The sequence below is a fragment of the Lepidochelys olivacea genome, assembly GCF_965140295.1.
Source record: "Lepidochelys olivacea isolate rLepOli2 genome assembly, chromosome: 8".
NCBI lineage: Eukaryota > Metazoa > Chordata > Testudines > Cheloniidae > Lepidochelys > Lepidochelys olivacea.
Genome location: NC_140418.1, coordinates 3,079,577 through 3,104,387, shown reverse-complemented (window position 1 = coordinate 3,104,387; position 24,811 = coordinate 3,079,577). Strand labels below are relative to the sequence as shown.

Sequence of the window (24,811 nt, the reverse complement as noted above, 5' to 3'; positions counted from 1 at the left end):
CTCTGTTGCTGAATCATTGTATTAAGCGATGGCTGCTGAGGTTTAGAAGGCTGCATACCAGGTACTAAATTGTCCAAACTGATATTTACACTGGGATCTGACCAAGTGGATGGTAGAGTTTTGCTGACATTTTTTTGGACCATCTCTGTACTCTGATTATAAAGAGGACTGGGCTTCTGCAGCATAGTGTTAACGTTCTGCAAAGGCTAGAAACAAAAGAAACATTTTTTTTAAAATGATACCATTCATTCCCTAACATTTACTACTGCTGTGTCTAAGAAATAAACAGTTCCATCACATCATCATAAAGTACAACAAATGGTTGTTTATGTTTGCATATGAGAAGTTAAAAAGCCGAAGAGAAATGTCATCAGTTTTTATGAGACAAAGAGTTCATCTCTTTCAAAGTAGTTTCCCCATCAGTTGGTATCTTGTTGGAAATGATCAGGATGGTATTTCATATGTTAGCACTAAGCATTTTGCATCAGTGCATTGTGTCACAAAATCAGAGTTGCCTGGTGTCTCCCAGACCAGGAGCCCATTCTATTCTGGGCTTTTTGAAATGCATTTGTAGGTTTTTTGCACAAGAGTCAATGTGCTTTGGTTTCAACAGCCAATTACTTTCCACTAGAGTAACCCCTCTGTGCGTCAGGGCAACACACAGAAGAGGGTGAGGACTGGTCCACCAGTTACCTGACAATGTAGGCTGTGCACATATGCTATTGGGTTTTTTCATGTTCGAACTTTAAAACCTTCCCTCCCCCAAAAAGGATAACAGAGCATCTCAGATAGAGTGACCGAGTGATAAAGAAAGCATCTGAGAGCTACAGGTAACAAGAAGGTTTAAGCTAAAATAAGACAAAAATATTCTAGAACCTTTTCTTCACAGAGGAACCAGTCATTAAGGGATTGAGTAACAACAGCATACCTGTGACCTTGACATGGGTAGACCGATGCCCACCGCACTAGAGCTCATCATAGCAAAATTCATGCTTTGCGAAGAAGCCATGGTTGCTTGAGAGGAACCCATCAAATCAAAGAGGTCAGTAGAATTTGAGGCAGCTGGAGGATGGCCAAGAGCTGGCTGTGAGCTACCAAAGAGCTCTACAGTTGGCTGGGCAGTGCCTCCGAAGAGCTCTCCTGCTGAAGCACTGGGACATGGAGAGGCTTGGTTGAAGGCACTCCAGTCTCCGAAGTCTCCGTTCCCACTTGCTGCTGTACCTGGGGGTGAGGGAAGGAAGGTAAAAGATTTTGAAAGGCACAGAAAAACATCACATTCTCTGAACTGAAACAAATGAGACCTGATTTGTGTCCGTCCAGATTAACATCTGCAGGTAGAATCTCCATCTGGACATCATTCCTTCTCATGAATATTCCAACAGTTTTAACAAGGTAGCAAAGGAAATATGAAACACCCATGCACAGACAAAAAATCACATCTGATAACGTGTCACCTATGGACCTGGGTGAGTGGGACACAGGTTTCCTTCAACTAAGTTTGCAGCATCCAAATACTTCTAAACAGACGCTGGAAAAGTAGATTTGAGGTTCTGTCAAAAGCAGAGCTAGAAGTTTAAGAATCAAAACTTGCCAGTACTTTAATCCAATGCTCTGATCTTCTCAATAGAGCCATGATCCCATCTAATGGGTATCATCCAGTCATTGCACATGAGAGGCACAATTCCACTGTCATAGTAAAGCATACAAGAAAACAGCCATTTGTTCAAAACTTTTTAATTACATATAATTAATAGTTTTTGCACAACATAGGAACATAGTGACACTAAGTGGGATACCAATAAAACCAAGAGCTTTCGAAACAGATTACCAGAGGGTCCTTATCTTACTCTGTTGCCTGCTAACATCGTAAGTAATATTTCCCCCGGGCTATGAGAATACATGATGCTTTCATATGTACCGGTTTCAGATCACATGCCCCAATGCCTACATACAGACCAGTGAGGCCAGGATATGACAGGATCATTACTTCCATTTCCTTACCTTTCTAAGGATCAGTCAAACCACTGACATCAAAATAAGTTTTCTTCACTTACAGGAAAAAAGTTACAAGAAACATCACGGGTAACATTTTATAGTGAAAGTTATTTAAAATATCCCAAAAGCTGTGGTGTTTTTTGTGGTTTTGTTTTTAAATGGCCACAATCTTCTAGAGGTTTTTTTTTTTTTTTTGGGGGGGGGGGGAGAAGCATTGCATAGGTCAGATTTTTGGTTATGTGGCTAATGTTTTACAGGTCTGGATGTAGTAGATGAATATCATTCTTCTGGCACATGAAATGCACAGGACTGCTTTATTTGCTACATGGATGCACAGCTTAGAGGGAACATTTCCACCATGCATAAGAATTATGATATTCCCCCGTAGGATTGTACCTCATGATGAAGTTCTCACTCCCAGCTAGGCCACAAGCAATATCCCTGCAGTAGGAAAAGAGCTCTGAACTCTAATGAATGATTAAATCAACTCCACTTCCCCTTGCAAGAGCAAAGGAAGAGGCTCTGATTGAGATTTCACGGATTTCAAAGTTACTAGACCTATGCACCTGGCTAGGTGTCCCACCCACACACCTGGCTATTTCCTAGAGCTGTATTTTGTCTAGTCAAAACCAAGGGCAATAATATTTTACACTCCATGTAAATGCTTCAACACCTGTGTGTTCAAACCTGGTTTTAATTACCTTTACCTTCACTCGTGTGTTAAATTTTAAGTAATGGAAAAGGGGGCAGGGGGAAAGAAGCGAGTTAGTTTACAAAATCCAAGCACTACCAGCAGCTTTAATGCAAGAAATGGACTAATTGTCATTAGCTCAGGGCCTTACTAGAACGTTTTGCTTTCATTTCCCTTACAAAAGGGACCATATTAGAGTATTTCAATTAGAACTGCATATTAAAGATTTAAACCCACTTTAAAGTACCCCTGATGGACAAGTAAACGCTGAATGTGCTGATTCTATGCGTACTGCATGCCCAGCTCTGAACACAAAATAAGAAAAAGTGGGGTAAGAGGAGAAGGTTTTGCCCCCCTTTTGGGGAACTTGATCAAAGATGATTAATCCGGGAAGAAAGGATTACTAGAGGGGCTTATATGGTTAGAGAATGATTAATTATTTCACAAGACTCCTGGCCCCTTGCATAATGGTGATCGGAATAGATTAATCATGTTAATGCAGATAAAGGATTGTGTCATTTAGGCTGTATTCATACACAAATTATTTGCATAGTAGGCAGCTTTATACTTGTAAAAAAGAACTTTATTTTGAATAAGTATCACAAGTAAGGAAGCCTGTACAATTAGGACAGTGCTTTTTTTTCCTGCCGGTTGAAATATTAAAGGTGTGTTAACCCACAGATGCCCAATACAGCTTTCCTAAATGTAGCAAATAATGCAAAAAGATTCCCAGGTGCTGATCTGCAGCCAATTTGCCAAGAGATTTACTAATCTGACACAGAAATGTCTTCATTCCTTCTGAATTTACTCCTATACCCGTAGCTGATGCACAACTCCCAACTGCATAAAAGTTGGGAGTTCATAATTCAATAAAAGAATTAAACCCTTTTTTATTGTAGCTCCATACTTTTTGGTCAACCGCAAATACATGTATTTAGCAACATTGTTAAGTTGGCTCCTGCAAGTGGCCGAGCACCCTCAACTCCTACTGGAAGGCTGAGCTCAGAAAAACAGAAGTTAAGAAAAAAGAGATTTTAAGTGGTCAGCTCCAACACACTTTGCTAGCATAAGACTGTTCACTCTGGTTTGCTTACTGCTACTTTGTTCAGAATAGTTTTAAGCACCACAAGCGACGTGGGCTCTATTTCCCTTGAGAAACCACTCCCCAGTGTGATATTTCATTATGGATACATTCTCCTTGTTAGAAGGAAGAGCTATTCTCTCTTACTCCTAGATATATTTCTTGTGCCCCTATAAACAGTTCCTTCCCCTCCTTGGTGTTCATATCTTTCCAATACTTGTTTACAAGTTGTCATTTAGCTAAGCTATGAAAGACCATCGATCGGTTTTAGCCCACGAATATGCATAAGCATCTTCCACTGAAGACAATGAAGTTATGCCAGAGTACTGAGGGCATAACTTGGCCTCATGTCAGTCCTTCCAGGTGTAACTCCTATTCCACCTGGAGATTTTGAAATCTTGATAGTATCCTCCTTGACATCCATCAAAGCCAATATACCTTTGTCTCTCCATTTATATTATACAAATGTTTTGTTAATCTTGGAAGACAAGTGGGATTTTGAGTATCTTTAGGGATTATCATTTGTCCTGCACAGGTGGACTATTATTCCTCATTGCATATGAGCTTAAATTTTTGGTTTTATTTGTTAGACTTTTATAGGTGAATTGTTTATGGGAGTGTCTGGGGAGGTGGGGTTATCCTGAGGTTAAATTCCAATTTGCCAATGTAGTACTCAGTCTGAGCTTTGGGCTATGTCAAATATTCTATTGTTATTTTCCCCCAGAATTTCCAACATACTAAAATCCCTTTGTATGTGTCCTCATGGACATTCACAAGCCTCCCAACTAAGTATTCTCTCATATTCCAGATTAATACAGTTGCTATGATACGCCAGTCCTAGAAAGGATCCCTGAAGCCAGTGTTCCCTCTAATTTTTCCCACACAGGTGTGGAATGAATTTTGTTATGTGCACCAATATGGAGGTGATGTGTGACACATTACCTCCACATTGGTGCACATAACAAAATTCATGTGGTGGGGGTGGGGCCAAGGGGTTTGGAGTGTGGGAGGGTGAGGGCTCTGGCTGGGATTACAGGCTCCTGGGAGGGGCCAGGGATGAGGGGCTCAGGGCTGGAGCAGAGGGTCAAGATGCAAGGGCAGGGGAGGGAGGGCTCCGGCATTCAGGGTGCAGGCTGCCCTGGAGCTATGGCAGGGAGAGAAGACTCCTCCTAGCTCTCTATCCCTGCAGCAGGTCTGGGGCCACAGGGGAGGTGCCTATGCCCCGGCAGGTCTGGCTGTGGGTGTGTGCGCGCCTCTCCCCCGGTCTGGGGCTGGAGGAGAGGCATCTCTCCCTGCCGTGGCCCAGAGCGGCTGCGTGGCCACGCAGCTTAGAGGGAACTTAGCCTGCAACACCGCTGAACAGTTTGATACATTGTTGTTTGTCATTACCATGTGTTTAGGGCCCTTCAATCACTTTTCAGTCCGTGGCTGTGCTCACAGTCAAGCAATAGAAATTTGTTTTTGAAGACAGACTATCAAATACTTTTCTGAAATACTGCTGTCCCACTCAAGCAATTTTTTTTAGAGTCCTTGCTTGTATCTGAAAAAAGTTTGTGAACTTTTGACTGGAAAGATCAGGAGAAAGTCTGCCTTTTCTCAGAGAAAAAAGTTTGTCAGATGATCTTACATAAGGCATTAAAACATTTTGATGAACAGTGATTAGCTGTATCAGTTAGCGATTCGTTCTATCAATAACAGCCAAGAAAGCATGAAGAGTTCTCCAATGATTTTGGAAACACAAATACGGTCAGTGGGAGCACTCAGTATACCACTAAGACTCCTATTAAAAAAGCTCCCCCCTCCCCATTTCCAATTATAATAAAAACCATGTTTTTACTGTGGATTTTTTTCTGATGTTTAATATGTGTTTTTCACTTGGCACGCTACACCCACAAAACTTGGAAGTGTTGAATACCTTAAGTTTTATTGTCTTGATTTTCCACCCTAAAAGCCACATCTTATTTTGTTATGGTTCTAGCGAGACCATAATTCCAAATGTCAATTTGTAAGGAATTCTACTTTCACTAAAACAAAGTTATGCCTGAAGTTCCCACTGGTACAGTGTTTTATGAAATAAGGCCCTCACAAATTTCAGAATCAACTATATCTGCTATTGCCAAGAAGTGGGGTTCTCGCTTTCTGTCTGCAACATACCACAGCTGTGTTTTCATGGACTATTTAAGTACTTAAACCTTATGCCAATACAAAGATGAAATTTAAATACTGATTTGTGACATCCACAAACTCTCCTCTAAGCCACCTGACATCCAGGATGGACAATGATATTAAAAGCAACTTGGGAATCTGAATCACTTTGAAATGAATGAAGAGGGAGGGTAAAGACTCATCTAAATTTCCGTTATTAGCCTCCATTTTTTCTGACTATTTATGTACTATTTCTCCTCACTCCCTGTCTCCTTCTGATGGAAGTGACTATGAAGTCTGCCAATTTCCTCTAAGATATCTTCTGAATTTATAGCAACATTGCTAAGGGATGCTTCTCAGCAATGCAGCGTGCATCAAATAAGGCAAAATAGTGTTCTAAACCATACCCATTAAAGGAGTACAGAAGAATCATTTATCAAAACCAGAAAGCTGTCCTTTATTTATCCTCAACTGTGTGAAAATACCCATAAGAGACCCTAAAAGCTATCAAGCACCACTGAGGTGAGGCATGTGGCTTTCTTGGTCAAACTATACAAACACAAACCAGCCCCAGTAAAGGGAACTGACTGCCAATAATGCCACAAAAAGGAAAATGGCTTCATTCCCTTCTCCTCATCCCTAATGGCAGCTTTTCAGTCAGTAAATTATCCTACCTTGTGGTGAGGGGAAACTTGCTGAGGCAGCAGCAGAGCCAAAGTCAGCGAATCCTCCAAACGGGTCAGTCGATCCACCTAGATATGAGAGGAATCACAGTGTTCTTACAGGATTGTGGAGAGAGACCCTGCTCAATGAACTTGACAAGGGCTTTCTGTAAGCTGCTTTCAGACGTTTCATTTTATTTTTAAACCTCTTGCATTTGGCAGTCAGAGCTTGTTGATTCTGTCGTATGTCTGTACCATTTTTTGTGGCTTTATTACCACCACCACTCTGTATTTATATGAACCTAGACAAATTGGATTCTTCTTGCCTATGCTGCAGATCTAGCTGATTGTGCTTTGCCATATAGGTGGTGGGGAAAACAAAGATGCAAGTTCTGTTTCACAATTCATTCTAAAATAGTAATTTATACACCGCAATGAAGCTTGAGAGATCAAACTGGCAGGAGATGGTGCTGGTATGGTATAAACAACTAAGTAATGGGAGGATTACAAAATTAAAACTTGAGAAGCAAAAAATATCAAAATAAATACTTTTTGTTACTGGAGGAATCCTTAATTTATTATGCTGCTTACCATGAAAAATTAAGTCGTCTTATATTTAGTTTTTATGTTTCTTAAAGCATGAATGATTCTGCAATGATCTTGGTATCAAGATTTCAAGGACAAAGCTTGCATTGGTGTTCATTTTTTATAAGTTTGCTTTCTCTCTAGAGCAACAACATGGAAGTCCCAGCCATGCATTTGTAAGCTACCAGATAAATTATTAACTTTTGAATACAGTATTGTAACTATTTTTCATTAAAGCATATTCAACCCAAACTAGAAAGAAAAGGAAAAAAGCTCTAATAATTATATTTGGGACAATAGAATAGGCAGAAGGCTAACTGCTTAGTCCAAAACACACTTTGCTTTACAGTGTAGTTTTGATCACTTCTTTCCCCTACAGCTTTTAAGTGGCTATTCTAATGGCCTAAAAGTACCAAAAAGTTGACCTTATTTTTGTTTGTCCTTAAAGATTTCACCTCTGAACAGTCACACCCTGAGAAGTAGCAGCAGCAGTTCAATTATTGTGCTTTTAGTGTTATGCGTACATTATATAGGTTACATCACAGCTGCTTAGCCTGCAGTGTTTAGAAACTAGCCAGGTGGGACTGGAACATCTGTGCTGCACTCAAACACCACCAGGGACAGCTTCCAACATCTGGTGCCACTTCTGAATTGTCTTATCGCTGCAAGACATTCTGCCCCATCTGCTACTCTCAACTGGGTTAATTAAACTAGAACTATCTCCTTTATAATAAACGGCTAGCAGTAATAAAAGGAACAATTCACTTTCTAATACATGTGTACTTGTATTTTTTTTTCAATTTTTTTTATTGTAGTCAATATCAGGAAGGCATGACTGTTTTTCAAAGGGGATATGGTCTCTACCTGCAGAATGTGTATGATTTGATATAAGGCAGCAAATAAAGAGAAAGGGAAGACCATGCGTCTCTGAATTCCCACAGAAGGTTAATTCCATTGTAATTCCTGTACCACTCTTTTTAGAAAAGAGACAGGAAATTTCAGTCGGATGATGATGCTGTCCGAACAAATGCAGTAGGATTTCTATTGAACGAATTTATATAAAACTATTTGTTTAGTCTGTTGTATTTTGATATAAAAACCTTGCATTGGATATAGTGTAAACGTGGGAGGGAGGCGGCATGAGCCAGTCAAATATCAGAGTCAGAAACTAAGTTAGAAGATCAAACTTAGTGGGTCTTCTGCAAAGGAAACACTTTAATAATACCACCTCATTTGCTTCCTGTTAAGGAAAGTGAAGATTTGACCTTTTTGTATACAGAACATACAATGCAAGTTCTGTATTCTCCCATGTCAAACCACCTCAAGATCAGCTGCTTTCCTGACAAGCGTAAAGACGTAACCCAGAGCCACAGCACTGACTAACCCCCTCACTTTGAACCCAAAAGATGTAAGGGATTTCTGAATATTCTTCAGGTCTTTTGTCTCAATGCTCACTCCTGCCAAGTTTCTCTCTCTCATGTGCCTGTTTCATTTTCAGATTGAACACGAAGCTCAAGAGGAAAGCAGCAGAACCTAGACAGATAGCAACAAAAGCTGCTCTCAATGGAGGAAGCCATTGGCCTAGAATTAAACCGAGTCTCCAATAATCCGGGCACTGTCTTGTTGGTGTGACTTCTCTATGCAAGTCTGTCTTTACACCGTCTGTAAACAGGATGTAACTTACTTGGGCAACTTTAGTAATTTGTAAATCTCAAATTTCACCATCCCTTTCCTGTACTGTAAAACTTGCTCAGTGTTCCCGCATCTCAGGAGAAACAATTACAGCACCTACTACACTGAAAAATACATATAGATGAAGAGTTGTTTAGCAAATGCCTCCACAGATCCTTGAACTCATAGTATTTCCCTGCCAATTTCTTTACAGGGGAGATCAAAGGCTGCTTTTGACCCCTCCACTATGTCTTGTGACCCAGGAAATGTTCCCACACCCTGTGCTGCAAGGAACATATTGGTCATCACAAGCGACCTGCATGTGAAGGACAGTGCTAATCTTCACAACATGAGCTATCCTCAAAGATTCCCACAGGAGATGTGTCGCTATAAATGAACTCTTTCCATCTGCCTTCACAGGGCAGCAAGGAGATTATTTACAATGACCAGCTGGTAATATGCCTCTTCTCAATACCACTCCTCAATGCTGCTGAAGAAGGGAAAAATTGGTGTATCACTGTAGAGCAACAAAAAGAATCAGAAGGTCAGATGTGCTCAAATGTGGAGAGCTCCATTTGTTTGAAAAGCAAGGAGTCAGTTTAAAAGTGAAAAATTCCTCAGTTCAGAATTTTTTAAAAACAACTCTCTCTATATATAAATAAATGTGAGATTATACATATACAGTGTGTGCTTGTGTATTTTTTATATATCTCCCATTAAAACTGGATTTAAAAGGGAAAGAATAAAGTGTTACAAAATAGGCTTTTTACAAAAAACCTGACAGAGGGTATTTCCAAGGATAAAGGGGCAAGGTGGAAGACAATGTGGATTCTGCATCTGGAACGTATCAGAATGGCCACAGATCTTAGCATTTCCAAAATGCATGCCTCACCTCATTTACCTTTCCCTCAATAAAGGCAAATAAAAGTTAATGTATGAAAACTTTAAAGATCTCTGGGAAGCGGCAAGGAAAGAAACTTAAGACAGATACTAATTTATTATTTATTTTAAACTAGGTTGTCTGGTGAGAACTATGGGTGCTGTTTCTACCCAGCATCACTGCTTTGTCACCCATACTATTTTCAAGATCACACCATTACTGCACAAGTAGTATCTCAGATATTTATCACATTTGACAGTTATTTCATGAATGCGTAACATGTCTAAACTAAACAAGTTTGCACTCTTTTGATAAGTGACATTGTGCAGTGCAGCAGCATTGAGGTTGTGCCACATTGTTCCTGGCTGCTAAAAGTGTAATCCTTTACTGAATTTTCATGGACTTATGGATTCATAAATAACCCACAAAGTTAGGAATTAAATACATTTTAAGTTTTATGTAAATCTTATACTATTGTATCTAGTTAATGATTATGCATCATCCACAAAGCTATTAGCCTTTGGTTTGGGGCAAAACTAGGAAGCATGGCCTTAAAAAAAAAAACCAAAACGTATCATATAAAAGAGTAACAAGTTATTTGAAAAATTGCAAATTTGTTTTGATCAATACAGCTGGAAAAGCTGCAATCAATTCACAGAATTTAAATATTATAACCCAACCTGCTATGGGGAGGACGAGGCTCATTCAGCACCACTATAAGCTACTACAAATACTACAAGGAAAGAAGCACTACCAAGGTGCCCCATGTTCCACAGAAACAGTAGCTTGTGTTAATTAGTAAAATTTCTGTTTGCAACTGAGAGAGAAACCTTCCCTCAAAGGTTTCTTGCCAACTAAAAGGGTCACACTGGTGCTTAATTCTCTGTTAAAATTGATCTTGATACAGAGGAAAAAATTACATCCAGCCATTTGACCACCTGAATCCTCCTCCAGTTAACTCTTCTTTGATTGTCCCATTAAAACACCCTAGATACATGACAAACTCCCTTTAATAGTTTATGATCCACTGTTTAAACTGTGGCTGGCATGAAGGCTGTAGCATAACATTTTTTTAAAAAAAATTATATTTGCTCTCTCACACCCAACCCAGTCTTGTACTTTTGTAGGCAAGTCACTGAAATCTAAAGCTTGTCTAAAAGAGTTACTGTGATTTCATAGTTTAGTGCTAGTGTGGACATCAGTGAACTTAAATTTCAATTTAGTATTTAGAGAATAATTCACCATAAATTAATTGAACAGAAATGCAACTTCAGAGTGAGTTTTTTGGCATTAGGGTTGGGGTTATCCAGGAGTCATGAGAAGATAAAAGAAATGAGTTTGCTTTTGCTGTATACATTAGATGTGGCTAGTGAATGGAGGTCATCCATTTCTATAGCTGCCTATCCCTTAACTTGTAACATGAGAAACTTAAAGCTGACTGGATTGTGCTTGCTTTTAGAATTAATTATAAATAACTCTGCATTATAATCCATGCAGTTTCTGACAGACTGATTTAGTGGCTAATCTTTATGATTTGCTAAGGTTATTAATCAATCCTATGTACAGTAAAAGCAGTGTTATCTAGCACTTTACCAACCGGACAGTTTTATAAACCAGCATTTCTGATCTTCATTGAAAGTCCGGTTTATAGTCCGGTTGGCACTGGGTCATCAGGCTCCCTACGTGGCTCAGCATGGCTCCCCAGAAGCGGCGACATGTCCCTGCTGCTCCCAGGCAGAGGCGCAGCTAAGCATCTCTGCACACTGCTCTGGCCCTGCCCCAAGCGCTGGCTCCGCAGCTCCTGTTGGCAGGGAACGGTGGCCAATGGGAGCTGAGGGGGTGGTGCTTGCGGGGGAGGCAGTCTGCAGAGCCATCTAGCTGTGTCTCTGCCTAGGAGCAGCAGGGACATGTTGCCACTTGAGGGGAGCTGCCCAAGGTGAGTGCCACCTGGATCCGGCACGCCAACTGCTGCCCCGAGCCCTCTCCCTCACCCAAAGTCCCTCCCAGAGCACATGCCCCATACCCCTTCCTGTGCCCCATACCTCCTCCTGTGCCCCAACACCCAGCCCCATGCCCCCTCCCACACCCAAACTCCCTCCCTCTTAGTTAACTGGATTTTTTCATTTACTGGCACCCCCCATTCTCCCAACATGCCAGATAAAGCTTTTACTGTAATATGGTAATTTGTGTGCAGTTATAAACTTATACACAGTAGTCCATTTTTTGAGTACTTGAAACATTTTGCTTTGCTTTTCACCATTTTTCCGTTTCCCTTTATCCTTACAATATTAAAACCCACAAGCTTGTGCACAGACAGTCACAATTAAACAGATCATAGATTAAGGATAAAGATATATACCTGTTGAGATTGGCTGGCCAGCACCATCAAACAGATCAAACAGATCATTAGACGACTTGCTGCCAGGGGGTACCGAAGCCTAAAGATGACAGAATTTACCAGCTTTTTAAAAAACATGATTGAAGCACTATTTACAGTTCAACTAGTCTGGCTTTTTAACGGTCTTATCACAAACTTCACGCATGAATTGAGCATTGTTCTCCTGATGAATTGGCCCCCCAAAATGGCCAGAATGTCTGCAGAGATGCAGATGGGTAGAGGGGAGCTTGTTTGAGTAACCTAATTAAGCAAAGACAGACTTCACTAGAATATATTTCAGAGAACCTGAAGTTAAAAAGTGCTGAAGGAACTAATTACCTAGTTATTTTTACTATCTGTAGCCATTTATGTCCATGGAAGATTTAAACCGGAGAAGCAAACATCAAAAGGAATGCATGTTTAAATTACTCTGGTTTTGGTTGAATGATGTAAACCTTAAGTAAAATACTAGTAAAGAAGGTCACCGTTAACAGGTGGTGAGTATGTTCCATTAGTACTCCAAGTAATGGATCTTAGGACTTGTCTACATAGGGAGATTTTCTTCTCACATACTTATAGAAGAATTATTAATTCATTAATACATAATTATTCCATACAGTTATACTGGTATAAGTCTCCATGCGGACACTATTCCAGAATTACATTGAGTTTATTCCAGAATAATGACTGTGCTTTGGAAAATTATAAAATCACTTATTTTGGAATTGTGTGTCCACAGGGGAATTTACACTAGTACAACTATTCTGGTATAGCTACGCAAGAAAATTTTGCCATGGAGACAAGCCCTTAGTTAATGGACAGAGCTATCTGGGAGAAAAAAAGTGTTTTGCAAGACATTATCTAAAATCTCAGATTAACTGATTTGTATTATCAAATATAATTCTAAAGTTACTGGGGGACCCTGACTTAGCTTGCAAGGTCACAAAGGAGACAGATGGAAAGCTGTATTGAAGCCTTCCTTTTATCAGTCATGTCACAAAGAAGAGAATGCATTTCCTGACAGTACCATGACCCATCAGAAGTCACTTCATTGGCATAGTCACTAATACTAGTATTGGTCATGAATTTCCAAGAGAATGTTTTTCATCAGAAAATGCTGATTTGGCCAAAGTATTTTCAGGAAAGGGTCAATTCTGACAAATTTTGAAAAAAAAATTGGAAGAGCGTTTTGAAATTTTCTAAACATCTCATTTTGGCACTACTGAAACAAAAATATTTTGTTTTTTGGTTTGAAACTAGTTAATTTATACTAAAAATACAAATTTTAAAAGGTCAGAATTGAAGGGAAACATTTCATTTAACCTGATCTGAAATTTTTGGATTATTGGTTTGTGAACGTTTTTGAAATTTCAACTACTTGTCTGATTCAGGATGAGAAGTTTTTTAAAAAGTCTTCATATTTGATGAGAAAACTGCTTCCCACCCAGCTCTAATACATGAGATCACCATCTGTTTGGTTAATCTGTCATACTCTGAATCCTATATTCTTGCAGGAAACATCACAAAGAATACAATGGCATTCTTAATGTTCTATGAACCTTGGCACTGCGGTCAAGTGCATCTATGGCAGACTGATGGATGGCCTGCTGAAAAGTGTTAAGTACAATTTTACTAAACGTCTGCCTGACTACTTGCCTGTGAGGAAATGTTTCTTCCTCAAACGCACTGGCACAGTTTGTGGATTCTCTTACTTTAGGTGGAAGTGGGAGACAGTCCAGACAATCAATCCTGGTCAACAACAAAAAGGAAGGTCTGCTGACCTCCAGAACTCTCCTAGTAGGCTTCCACATTTTAAGATGGTTTCTACCTACTAGAGGAACAATCATGGACTCAGACATTAGTCTGGGGGGTGGGGTGTGTGTGGGGGAGGGAGGAAGAGATCCCGAATGGCTGACATTAGCTTTATTCCTCCAATGAGAGTTTTGTACCCCTCTAACGCACTCATTAAATTAGTACTTGTGGGCTACAACCAGCAGTAAGAAAGAATCAGACACATAAGAGCATGATCATCTGGAGGGGAAAGCTTTACAATCCCACTCTCAAAAGAGTTTTAAAGAACTGCTTCAGAACCCTCTTCCCACAGGCAGCACTAAGGCTGTAGTCTAGTTTGTAGATCCTGGTGAAGATACGCATCAATGGCCAGTCAACTCTGAACATCTCTTCAGGTGAGGGCCTGTGTCAATAGAGAGCATTGCCCCTGTAGACTTTTGGGAACCGGTCTATCAATGTTGGGGTAGACTTTTCTAATATCACATCTTAGCCATTTGGAAATGGTTATTTTGAAGACTTTTTATTCCTGCATTTGGGGTGGAATCTCAGATTCACAGATCTCTAGTCAAGCTGATAACTCATCTGAGATCCAGTTTGTGCCTGAATTCCTCCTTATGCTTCAGATTCAGACAGAGGGAAAGATGATTTTCTTAACATCACAGAGGATTCACAACAGCAATTATTGAAAGCAAAGTTGACAGGATCACCTTGTCCTTGTGAAGTATACAGAATGCTTCTTTGTCTGGGTACTCTGAATACCTACAGAGGTAATGGAAACCAAGAAAGCTACTTCACTGGACCACAAGTACATGGATATGATAACATGGAGTTTGAGAGCTTAAGACCCAGATCAAGTTCCATATAGGTTGTTTGTATAAAGGCAGCTTTATTTGGACTCTGATAAAATCATGCTATGTGAGAAAGATAGTGGAGTCTTACTGCCTGCTCCTAGAATGCTGGGTATGTTAAAGATCTAAGTGATGGCTTGTCTATTGGATCAGATTATTTAGTAAGAATGGAGGAAGGTCTTTAGTTCTTCTTGGTGTCACACAGTCCATTAGCTCCAACCACCGAGTCTGAACCAGAAATAAGCAGAGGCCTTCTAAGACTGTGTTCCTTTTGAGACGATGGTATAACATAATAATTAGATAAAATCTCTTTAGTTATGCTACATTCAAGAGCCATACTTCAAAATTCAGAAAAGCAGGTTCCAGATGGAAGATCAGGGTAACCAATAGATGAAACGGACATATGGTTGTTATCTCCATTTGTTCAAAGTATCAGGGACTCATTAACCAACTGGTTATGAGCAGGACGACAAGTAATTTTTCTCTTTTTACCCTGTTCTGTTCAATAAAAGCATGGGGAGAGCAGAAGTAACTTGGAAGAGAGCTTCCATGCCTAGAACTATAGAACTATTGAGTGTGTCCTTCAAGACATTTGTTTTACTAGTGATTTGGCTGTGAAGCAAATAGGAACACTTAAGGCTGGCTGAATCTCAGATATGATATGGAAGTACTGGTTGCTCATTCTCCACTCTGATGACTGGACAACTTGACAATTCAGTCAGACTGGATTTTCAGGTATGTAGGGCTAAATGAAGGCTCTCTTCTCTCTTCCCATTCCATACTGTGAAATGTCTCAGCAGTCAAGAGCTTCTGATCCCTCCCGGCCAGCTGATGCAGACAAAGGTGGTCACTTATCTTAAAGTACTGACCCTTGGGGAGGTCTGAGAAGCTAGGAATGTGAACTTCACTGATCTCAGCCTGAAGAGACTTTTTTCATAGCTTTTTCCACACTGTGGATGACCAAATGCCCTGAGGGTTGTGTGGGAGCCCAAGGTGAACCCCCACGCCTGAAAACAACAAGAAGTCTATATTATTTTCTGACTTCTTGCAGATAGGACAGCAGCGAAGTGCCTGTCAGAGAGCGCTTGATGAAAGACCTCCACAGGAAACATTTGGAAGTCCAATGGGAAACATGCTCTTCCTTTTTATGGCAGAGAAGCGAGTAGCCTCAGCTTTGCAGCAGAAATCTCCGCAACAACCTCTTGTGGAGTCTAACCAAAGACACATCTTTGCTTGAGAACATTGTGTCTAGCAGCCTGAGGCAGTCTCAGTGACACTAATTTTTAGAACAAGAAAGTTTAATTTCAGAGGATTTACAATTTCAAATAAGGAACAAAGAGCAGGACAGGAATAAAGATTCACTTTGCATGTCAGTGTCAGATTAAAAATAGACACTATAAAAGATATACATATAGGCAAGATGTGCTCCTAAAAGTTTCTGCCATTTTCCAAGAGATGTCAATAGGCTCTTGAATTTTTCAATATTTTCCGATGTGTGTAAGCCAACCTTACAAAAAGGTTCATAAACTGTGGATTGACCATACATAATCGTTTGACAGAGTCTGGCATGCCCACAATTACAGGGAGACAAAAAACAGAAAGAAAACAGATGGGGTAGGAAAGGAAATACATTAGTAGAAACCCAAGGGAAGCTAGGAAGACTAGACACTTCACCTATACTACATAAGTAGATATGTTTAAACACTATTGTGAAACAGGCTTTCAACCCAGCCATGTTATAAAAGACTTTTCCTCTCTTTCCCTTTGCGTACAGAAAAAAAAAGGTGAGTTGTGTCTGGGCCACAAACTTGTTCCAACAATTATTTTGTAGCTTAGATTGGACTGTAATTAAAACACTGCCCCAGACACTGAGTTTTCTAGTCTAATAGCGATAGAGATTGATGACCCAGACCAATATTTGTGAACATACTATGGCTTCCCATGCAGGGGCAAGGGAAAAAAACTTGCCACAAGTATTTTTTCCCCCTTAGATATGTCCAAACAATTTAGGAGCTAATTCAGCCTAGTGATAAATCAAAATCATATTTCTGTATTTTAATTTGGGGCTTTTATTTTGAGAGCTTTGCTAATTATATATGGCTGAATGTTTCAAAGTAACAGCCGTGTTAGTCTGTATTCGCAAAAAGAAAAGGAGTACTTGTGGCACCTTAGAGACTAACCAATTTATTTGAGCATGAGCTTTCGTGAGCTACAGTTCACTTCATCGGATGCGTACCGTGGAAACTGCAGCAGACTTTATATACACACAGAGAATATGAAACAATACCTCCTCCCACCCCACTGTCCTGCTGGTAATAGCTTATCTAAAGTGATCATCAGGTTGGGCCATTTCCAGCACAAATCCAGGTTCTCACCCTCCACCCCCCCCACACAAATTCACTCTCCTGCTGGTGATAGCCCATCCAAAGTGACAACTCTTTACACAATGTGCATGATAATCAAGTTGGGCCATTTCCTGCACAAATCCAGGTTCTCTCACCCCCTCACCCCCCTCCCAAAAACCACACACACAAACTCACTATCCTGCTGGTAATAGCTCATCCAAAGTGACCACTCTCCCTACAATGTGCATGATAATCAAGGTGGGCCATTTCCAGCACAAATCCAGGTTTTCTCACACACCCCCCACCCCCATACACACACAAACTCACTCTCCTGCTGGCAATAGCTCATCCAAACTGATATATGCCATCATGTGCCAGCAATGCCCCTCTGCCATGTACATTGGTCAAACTGGACAGTCTCTACGTAAAAGAATAAATGGACACAAATCAGATGTCAAGAATTATAACATTCATAAACCAGTCGGAGAACACTTCAATCTCTCTGGGCACGCAATCACAGACATGAAGGTTGCTATCTTAAAACAAAAAAACTTCAAATCCAGACTCCAGCGAGAAACTGCTGAATTGGAACTCATTTGCAAATTGGATACTATTAATTTAGGCTTAAATAGAGACTGGGAGTGGCTAAGTCATTATGCAAGGTAACCTATTTCCCCTTGTTTTTTCCTACCCCCCCGATGTTCTGGTTTAACTTGGATTTAAACTTGGTGAGTGGTCAGTTTGGATGAGCTTTGGAAGAATGGAAGTTTACATCTTACCTTTACTGTAGATTGTGGGGTCTGAGCTGCATTCTGATCCGGACTGGTTTTGTCTCCCGTGTAATGTGCTGCTGCTCCCAGATCAATGGTTTTGGAAGGGTTTGCTGTGCGTTTGTGTCTGGTGGTGGTGGTGGTCTCTGTGGCCTGCGTTATATGAATGTGTTTGGTCGTCACAGTCTCTTCTTCATCTTTGAATTCACCTTTGGGGGATTTACCTCTTCTTGCTTTCTTTTCCTCATCACTGTCACTAGGAGAGCAATGAAGAATGAAACAAAAATGATGCTAGTAAGTACAAATATGATTGAGTTCCTCCTCACCAAGATCCAAAGCCCACTGACATCAATGGAGTCTTTTCATCTACTTCAATGGACACTGGATTCAGGCCTAAGAATTTTGCCTATCCCCCCCTTCACAGTGTTGACTGGTATTAACAAGAGACTATAGACAGCGACTTAGGGAAAGGAGTACAGCGCTTTAATATTTGAGAAATTAATACTTTGCACTTATGTGGCACTTTACAAAAGTGGGGGTAACATTATCCCAATTTTTCCAGAGACTTTTCTGTGTACGTGTGGGGTATAAAGGTATTTGGTAGATACAGCTGTCTAGCCTGTTATAATCAGGGATATTTAGAAAAAGAGTAAAAAGAAAAGGAGTACTTGTGGCACCTTAGAGACTAACCAATTTATAGGAGCATAAGCTTTCGTGAGCTACAGCTCACTTCATCACTCTCTAAGGTGCCACAAGTACTCCTTTTCTTTTTGCGAATACAGACTAACACGGCTGCTACTCTGAAACCTAGAAAAAGAGTGAAGTTGGTATGCCTGTTCAACACTTGCCCCAAGAGGTATTCACTGGTCCAAATGAAGCAGCGCACCAAGCAAGGATGCTGGCCTTAAGATGCCAAGCATACCAACTCCACTTCCAGCCCATTTCCCATTTGAGATATATGGGCTTTTATGTCTTTGAGGTATTTGTGAAAAAAAGGTTACCCAGCTTTAATAAGACTGGGTCACAGTATTATACAGAACTGTTCTAAATTTCCCAGCTCAGAAAACACATTTATTCTTACGCCTCAAAGCATGTGTCTGTTTTAGTTGAAATCTTTTTATGCACCACAGTAATGTATGTTTAATCTGATTATTAAATTCTCCATTCTTACTTTGCTTGTGACCAAAGGTGGTGTACAAGCTCATTCATTTTTGCAACAGGCATACTGCATGTTATCATTAGGGCAACAGAATTGTACACAACAATGAAAAATGCTAGAGAGAAAGCTTAAATATATTGAAAACTATTTTGAAATAGCAATTTCCTTCTGGGTACACAGTTAAAAGTGAAAGGTTTTTATATTTTAATAATGCAGAAGAGTACTAACATATGTAATTGAACAAAGATTGTCCTTTTGTCAGTGGAGATATGACAACCACAATATACTCTAGAGCAGTGCTTCCCAAACTTGTTCCGCCGCTTGTGCAGGGAAATCCCCTGCCGGGCCGGGCCGTTTACTTACCGCGTCTGCAGGTTTGGCTGATCGCGGCTCCCACTGGCTGCGGTTTGCTGCTCCAGGCCAATGGTAGCTGCTGGAAGTGGCGCGGGCCGACAGATGTACTGGCCACCGCTTCCAGCGGTTCCCAGTGGCCAGGAGCAGTGCCGCTTCCAGCAGCTCCCAGTGGCCAGGAGTGGCAAACTGCGGCCAGTGGGAGCCACGATTGGCCGAACCTGCGGACGCAGCAGGTAAACAAACCGGCCCAGCCGGGGCTTTACCTGCACAAGCGGCGGAACAAGTTTGGGAACCACTGATCTAGAGGGTAGCCTTTGTTCTCTGCTGAGAATAGGGGGGTGGATTGTCATACTTCATATACATAGAGGAAACAGGAGACATACAGTCTAGTTGCCACTGGAAGTGCTTTAATTCATGATCACTCAAAATAAACGTCCAGCATTCCACTTTGTATTCCAAAGACTAACAGCATTAGCTTTAGCCAGACATACAAGCAAGTATGGTGCAAGACTCTCACACAGCTCTGCCAGCGCACCTAACCCCTGACTTGTAGCAACTGTTCCAGCTCTTGGCCCTCTGAGCCTACAGTACTATTAGCACCATGCACAAATGAGGGAATAGAATGAGACCTCTACATTCATTTTCAGTTGTGATATCAGGATTTTAATCCAAGTCTCCAAAGATGACTGGCAAGCTCACTAATGCAATGCATCATTTAGCCACCACACCCCTGGCTTAGACTGTAAGCTCTTTTGGGGGCAGGGTCTTTCCATTGTGTGTTCATGCAGCGCTTAGCGCAATAGGTCTCCAACCCTGATTGGGACCTTTAGGTACTACTGAAATACAATTACTACTGTTAATTGTTAATCACATCAGTGCAGTCCCCGGTACCTAATGTGTGCATGTGTTGTGGGGAATTTGAGGGAGAGGAGATGTTAACAACTGCAGGTGCTGCCACATCCATGGATGAAATGTACGCTTCAGATGTACGCCCATATTACACTATAGCACAAGTTTCATCTTACTCGCTCAGGAGTAAGACAGAGATGACCCTTTAGTGATCTACACCATCTTAACTGCTGCACTACCAGAAATTCTAGCTCTACAAAAAATAAAAAGGGTTTGAGTGGTGAACTGATCTCCAAATCTACAGCATTAGAGAAGCGACGTTTAGGTGGATACATGTGTTATATTTGAAAGTTTTCCAGAGAGGTTAAATATATATTCTGAAATGTAGGACATAAAATATTACAGTGCCCAATTTTCTATAATAAACTGTACTGCTTCAAACTGAATGGCTCAGGAGATTTGTTTTGATTTTTCTTTGATGGTCACATTAACAGCAATGAAACATTATAGATTAATGTTCGCTTTAAGTGTGTTTACCATGTACAGAATAAATCCCTATAAAATCGCACCGCTTCATGTGAGAACTGCATAGTGAATGTTAAGAAGTTTCATCTAGTATTGTATTGAGTCTTAAATTCAATGTCCTATGAGCAGTACATGTTCACATAACAGCCAGGAGCTGAACTCTAGCCTGTGGTCTCTTTCTTTAGAGTTTCTCCCCTCCCCCTCCCCTGGGACTGAAAATGGTTTACTGTCCCTTAGATTCTGGGGGAGATGGTTTGAGGCAGAATGCCTAAACCTAGTCAGCCCACAAAGAAGGATTACCACTCTTTAAACCAAGGTCACCTTTAGCGAAGATGACACTTACGGTTTTATGGGAGACCAACACCACATTTTGTTTTCCTTTGCCATCTGCTGCCTACACTAGCTTCTTAAAATGTTCGAGAGAAAAATTTGGACAGAGTTCAAGAATTCCTGTTTGGTATTAAGAAATTGTTTTACAGATGCATGAAGGTACCTGGTGGAAAATACTGCTTCTGTACATAAGGATGGGATCAGCATTAATGGAGTGCAAAGCAATGAGGACACTGGGGTCAGGCTTGGATCATTAGTGTAAGATTAGGGGAAATCCCAACGAACAGAAAACCAGGGGCTTTTTTAGTGACTGCTTTCTGAATTGCCTTCTCTTCTACCATTTCAGTTCCAACGAGCCATCAATACTGGTAAGTTGGGAAAGGAACAATTCTGTGAGACAGGAATGTTTTCCTTCTAAGGTTCAAAAATAGCCATATCTCAAATTGTAGGCCCAGTTTCTCTGCAGACAAACAGCTGCACATACCTTAAGTGTAGCTCTGCTCTGAAAAATGGCATGATGGGGTTACATATTTCTCTCTCAATGACTTAGATCAAGTGTTCAGCATATAAGTAAAAAAGAACCTTTTTTCTAACTGGACCAGGAATCTGAAAGTCAAGCTGGGTTCTTCTAGTTCATGCATCAATAAAAATAAAGATTGTAATTGGAATTTTAAGCATTCTAATGACGAGATGAAAGGCAGACGGAGTCTGTTCTCATCCTTCCAGAGCAGTACTGACTGCAGTGCAAACAGGAGTTAAAAAAAAAATTTTAATCAGCAACGTCAACAGTTGAGACTGAACACAGAGAAGATCTGTGGATTGAGGCAGTACCCTTTACGTAGTCACTTTTCAGAGTAGAACAGCACATTAATTCTACAGTACTGCACCCTCACAGACTGCGAATAAACTGGGGAGGATGTTTGTTTTTAAGTGAATTCATTTAGGTGGTAGTACTGCTGAAAAGGATCTGGGGCTTACAGTGGCTCACAAACTGAATGAATCAACAACGTGATGCAGCTGCAACAAAGGGTGCTATTCTGGGATGTATTATGAGGAGTGGCATATGTAAAGACATGGGAGATAAAAGGCAGCTACCTTTTCAGTAACTGGTGTTCTTCGAGATGTGTTGCTCATGTCTATTCCACAATAGGTATGTGTGCTCGCCACGTGCACTGGTGCTAGAAGCTTTTCCCCTAGCAGTACCTGTAGGGGGGGAGTGCCCCCCCCCCCGGCCCCTGGAGTGGTGCCTGCCTGGCACGATATAAGGGGAGCTGTGCGCCCCCCCCCCCACCCTCAGTTCCTTCTCGCCAGACAACTCCAACAGAGAGGAAGGAGGGCAGGGTGTGGAATAGACATGAGCAACACATCTTGAAGAACACCAGTTACAGAAAAGGTAACTGTCTTTTTGTCTTCGAGTGATTGCTCATGTGTATTCCACAATAGGTGATTCCAATCTATATCTGTTGGAGGTGGGTAGGAGTTCACAAGTTCCCAGGATGGAGGACAGCCCTGCCGAACCTGGTGTCATCCCTGGTTTGGGGAACGATCGCATAGTGCAAGGTGAACGTGTGAACTGAAGACCACGTGGCGGCCCTACAAATGTCCTGGATGCGGACGTGGGCCATGAAGGCAGTCAATGAGGCCTGCGCCCAAGTCGAGTGTGCCCTCACAATGGGTGGCGGGGGGACATCCACCAACTCCTAACAGGAGTGGATGCGCGAAGTGATCCAATTGGAAAGCCGCAGAGTGGAAATCGGCTGGCCCCTCGCACGGTCAGCTGAGTCGATGAACAGTTGCAAGGACTTTCTGAACCGCTTGGTCCGCTCGAGGTAGAAAGCCAGAGCCCACCGCACATCAAGCGTGTGGAGACGGCGCTCTTCACTGGATGCATGAGGCTTGGGGCAGAGGACCAGTAGAAAAACGTCCTGACCCATGTGGTAGGCAGAGTCCGCCTTCGGGAGGAACGCGGGGTGTGGGCAGAGCTGGACCGTGTCCTTATGAAACGCAGCGTACGGTGGCTCGGAGCTGAGGGCCCTGAGCTCCGAGACTCGCCTGGCCGACGTGATTGCAACCAGGAAGACCACCTTCCACGAGAGGTGAGACCAGGAGTATGTGGCCAGTGGTTCAAATGGGGGCCCTGTGAGAGGAGCCAACACCAGGTTTAGATCCCACTGTGGGACCGGGACTCTAGAATATGGAAAAAGACCGTCCAAACCCTTAAGGAACTAGCCAATCATAGCATGGGAAAATACCGTGCCCCCTTGCACCGGCGGATGGAAGGCCAATATGGCTGCCAGGTGCACCTTGACTGACGAGGGCGCCAGGCCCTGGGCCCTCAGGTGGAGGAGGTAATCAAGGATGAGCTGGATCGGGGCAGCCACCAGGGAGACACCGTGGTCTGCCACCCACCTAGAGAAAAGGGACCACTTCACCAAATAAGCGCAGCGAGTGGAGGGCAGTCTACTTTTGAGGAGGACGCACTGAACCTGTTCTGAGCACGTCCTTTCCTCTCCACCTAGCCACTGAGCAGCTACACCGTGAGGTAAAGAGCTGCTAGGTTGGGATGGAGGTGGCAGCCCTGGTCCTGAGAGAGCAGGTCCAGGCAGAGCGGCAACGGCCACTGCGGAGCTACTGCCAGGCCCCGAGGGTCCTGTACCAACGCTGCCTGGGCCACGCCGGGGCAATCAGGACGACCCAGGCCTTGTCCATCTTCATCTTCTCCAGGACCCTGCTTATTAGAGGGAAAGGCATAGAGAAGTCGGCCTGACCAGGACAGGAGAAAGGCAGAGACAGCGCCCCTCCTCGGGTCCCTCCGGAGCAGAACCGGGGCATCGCTAGTTCTGCCAAATCGCGAATAGGTCCACCTGGGGAGTTCCCCACCTTCGGAAGAGCCGGTGGGCCACTTAACCTAAATCTCTCTTGCTTCAGATGAAACCCCATTGCTGGGGGTCCTGTCTTCAGTGGACATGGAAAACGTAATGTCCCTGGACATTGTCCAGAGCGCCACAGATGTCGGCCCCATGCTCCAGAGGCAAGCCGCCACTGGGATCTCTGCAGTCGCCTCCAGCCCGGTACCGGTACCAGTCGAGGGAACATTCCCGATGCTGTTCACCGCCGAGCGACCACTTGGGGCAGAGTCCATGTGGATCTCCCTCAGCGCCGACTAGATTGTCTGGGTTCCATCCGACTGGGACTCTCGGCACCGCTTGTCCTCAAGAAGCGAATATCGACGGGACCAATTAGCTATTATGAAAAACTTTTAACTATAAAGGTTATAAAGCTCTGGAATATGCTTCCAGGGTAGGTTGTAGAATTCCCATAGTTGGAGGTTTTAAAAAACAGGTTGGACAATCAGTCAAGTTTACTTGATCCTGCCACAGTGTAGGGGACTGGACTTGACAACTTCGACATACATTTGTATGATTTAGGACAGAGGATCTCAGCATTTCCAGACTACTGTACCCCTTTCAGGAGTCTGACTGGTGTTACGTATCCCTAAGTTTCACCTCACTTAAAACTACTTGCTTACAAAAATCATACACAAAAATACAAAAAAGTGTCACAGCCACACTATTACTGAAAAATTACTTGCTTTTTCATTTTTACCATGCAATTATAAAATTATTGGAATAGAACTATTGTACTTACATATCAGTGTATAGTGTATACAGCAGTATAAACAAATCATTGTATGAAATTTTAGTTTGTTCTGACTTTGCTAGTGCTTTTTATGCAGCCTGTTGTAAAACTATG

The 24,811-nt window shown here is 42.0% G+C and overlaps 1 protein-coding gene across 1 annotated transcript in view; it reads right to left on the bottom strand.

The window, feature by feature from the left end:
- Positions 1-24,811, bottom strand: part of CLINT1 (clathrin interactor 1) — an 80,981-nt gene that overhangs the window by 2,384 nt on the left and 53,786 nt on the right. Inside the window, exons 7-11 of the mRNA XM_084637714.1 lie at positions 17,851-18,097; positions 12,070-12,148; positions 6,587-6,664; positions 929-1,221; positions 2-206 (exon numbers count right to left, since the gene is read on the bottom strand). Of these exons, the coding sequence (XP_084493840.1) occupies positions 2-206; positions 929-1,221; positions 6,587-6,664; positions 12,070-12,148; positions 17,851-18,097 (902 nt within the window). The remainder of the gene's footprint in view (position 1; positions 207-928; positions 1,222-6,586; positions 6,665-12,069; positions 12,149-17,850; positions 18,098-24,811) is intronic.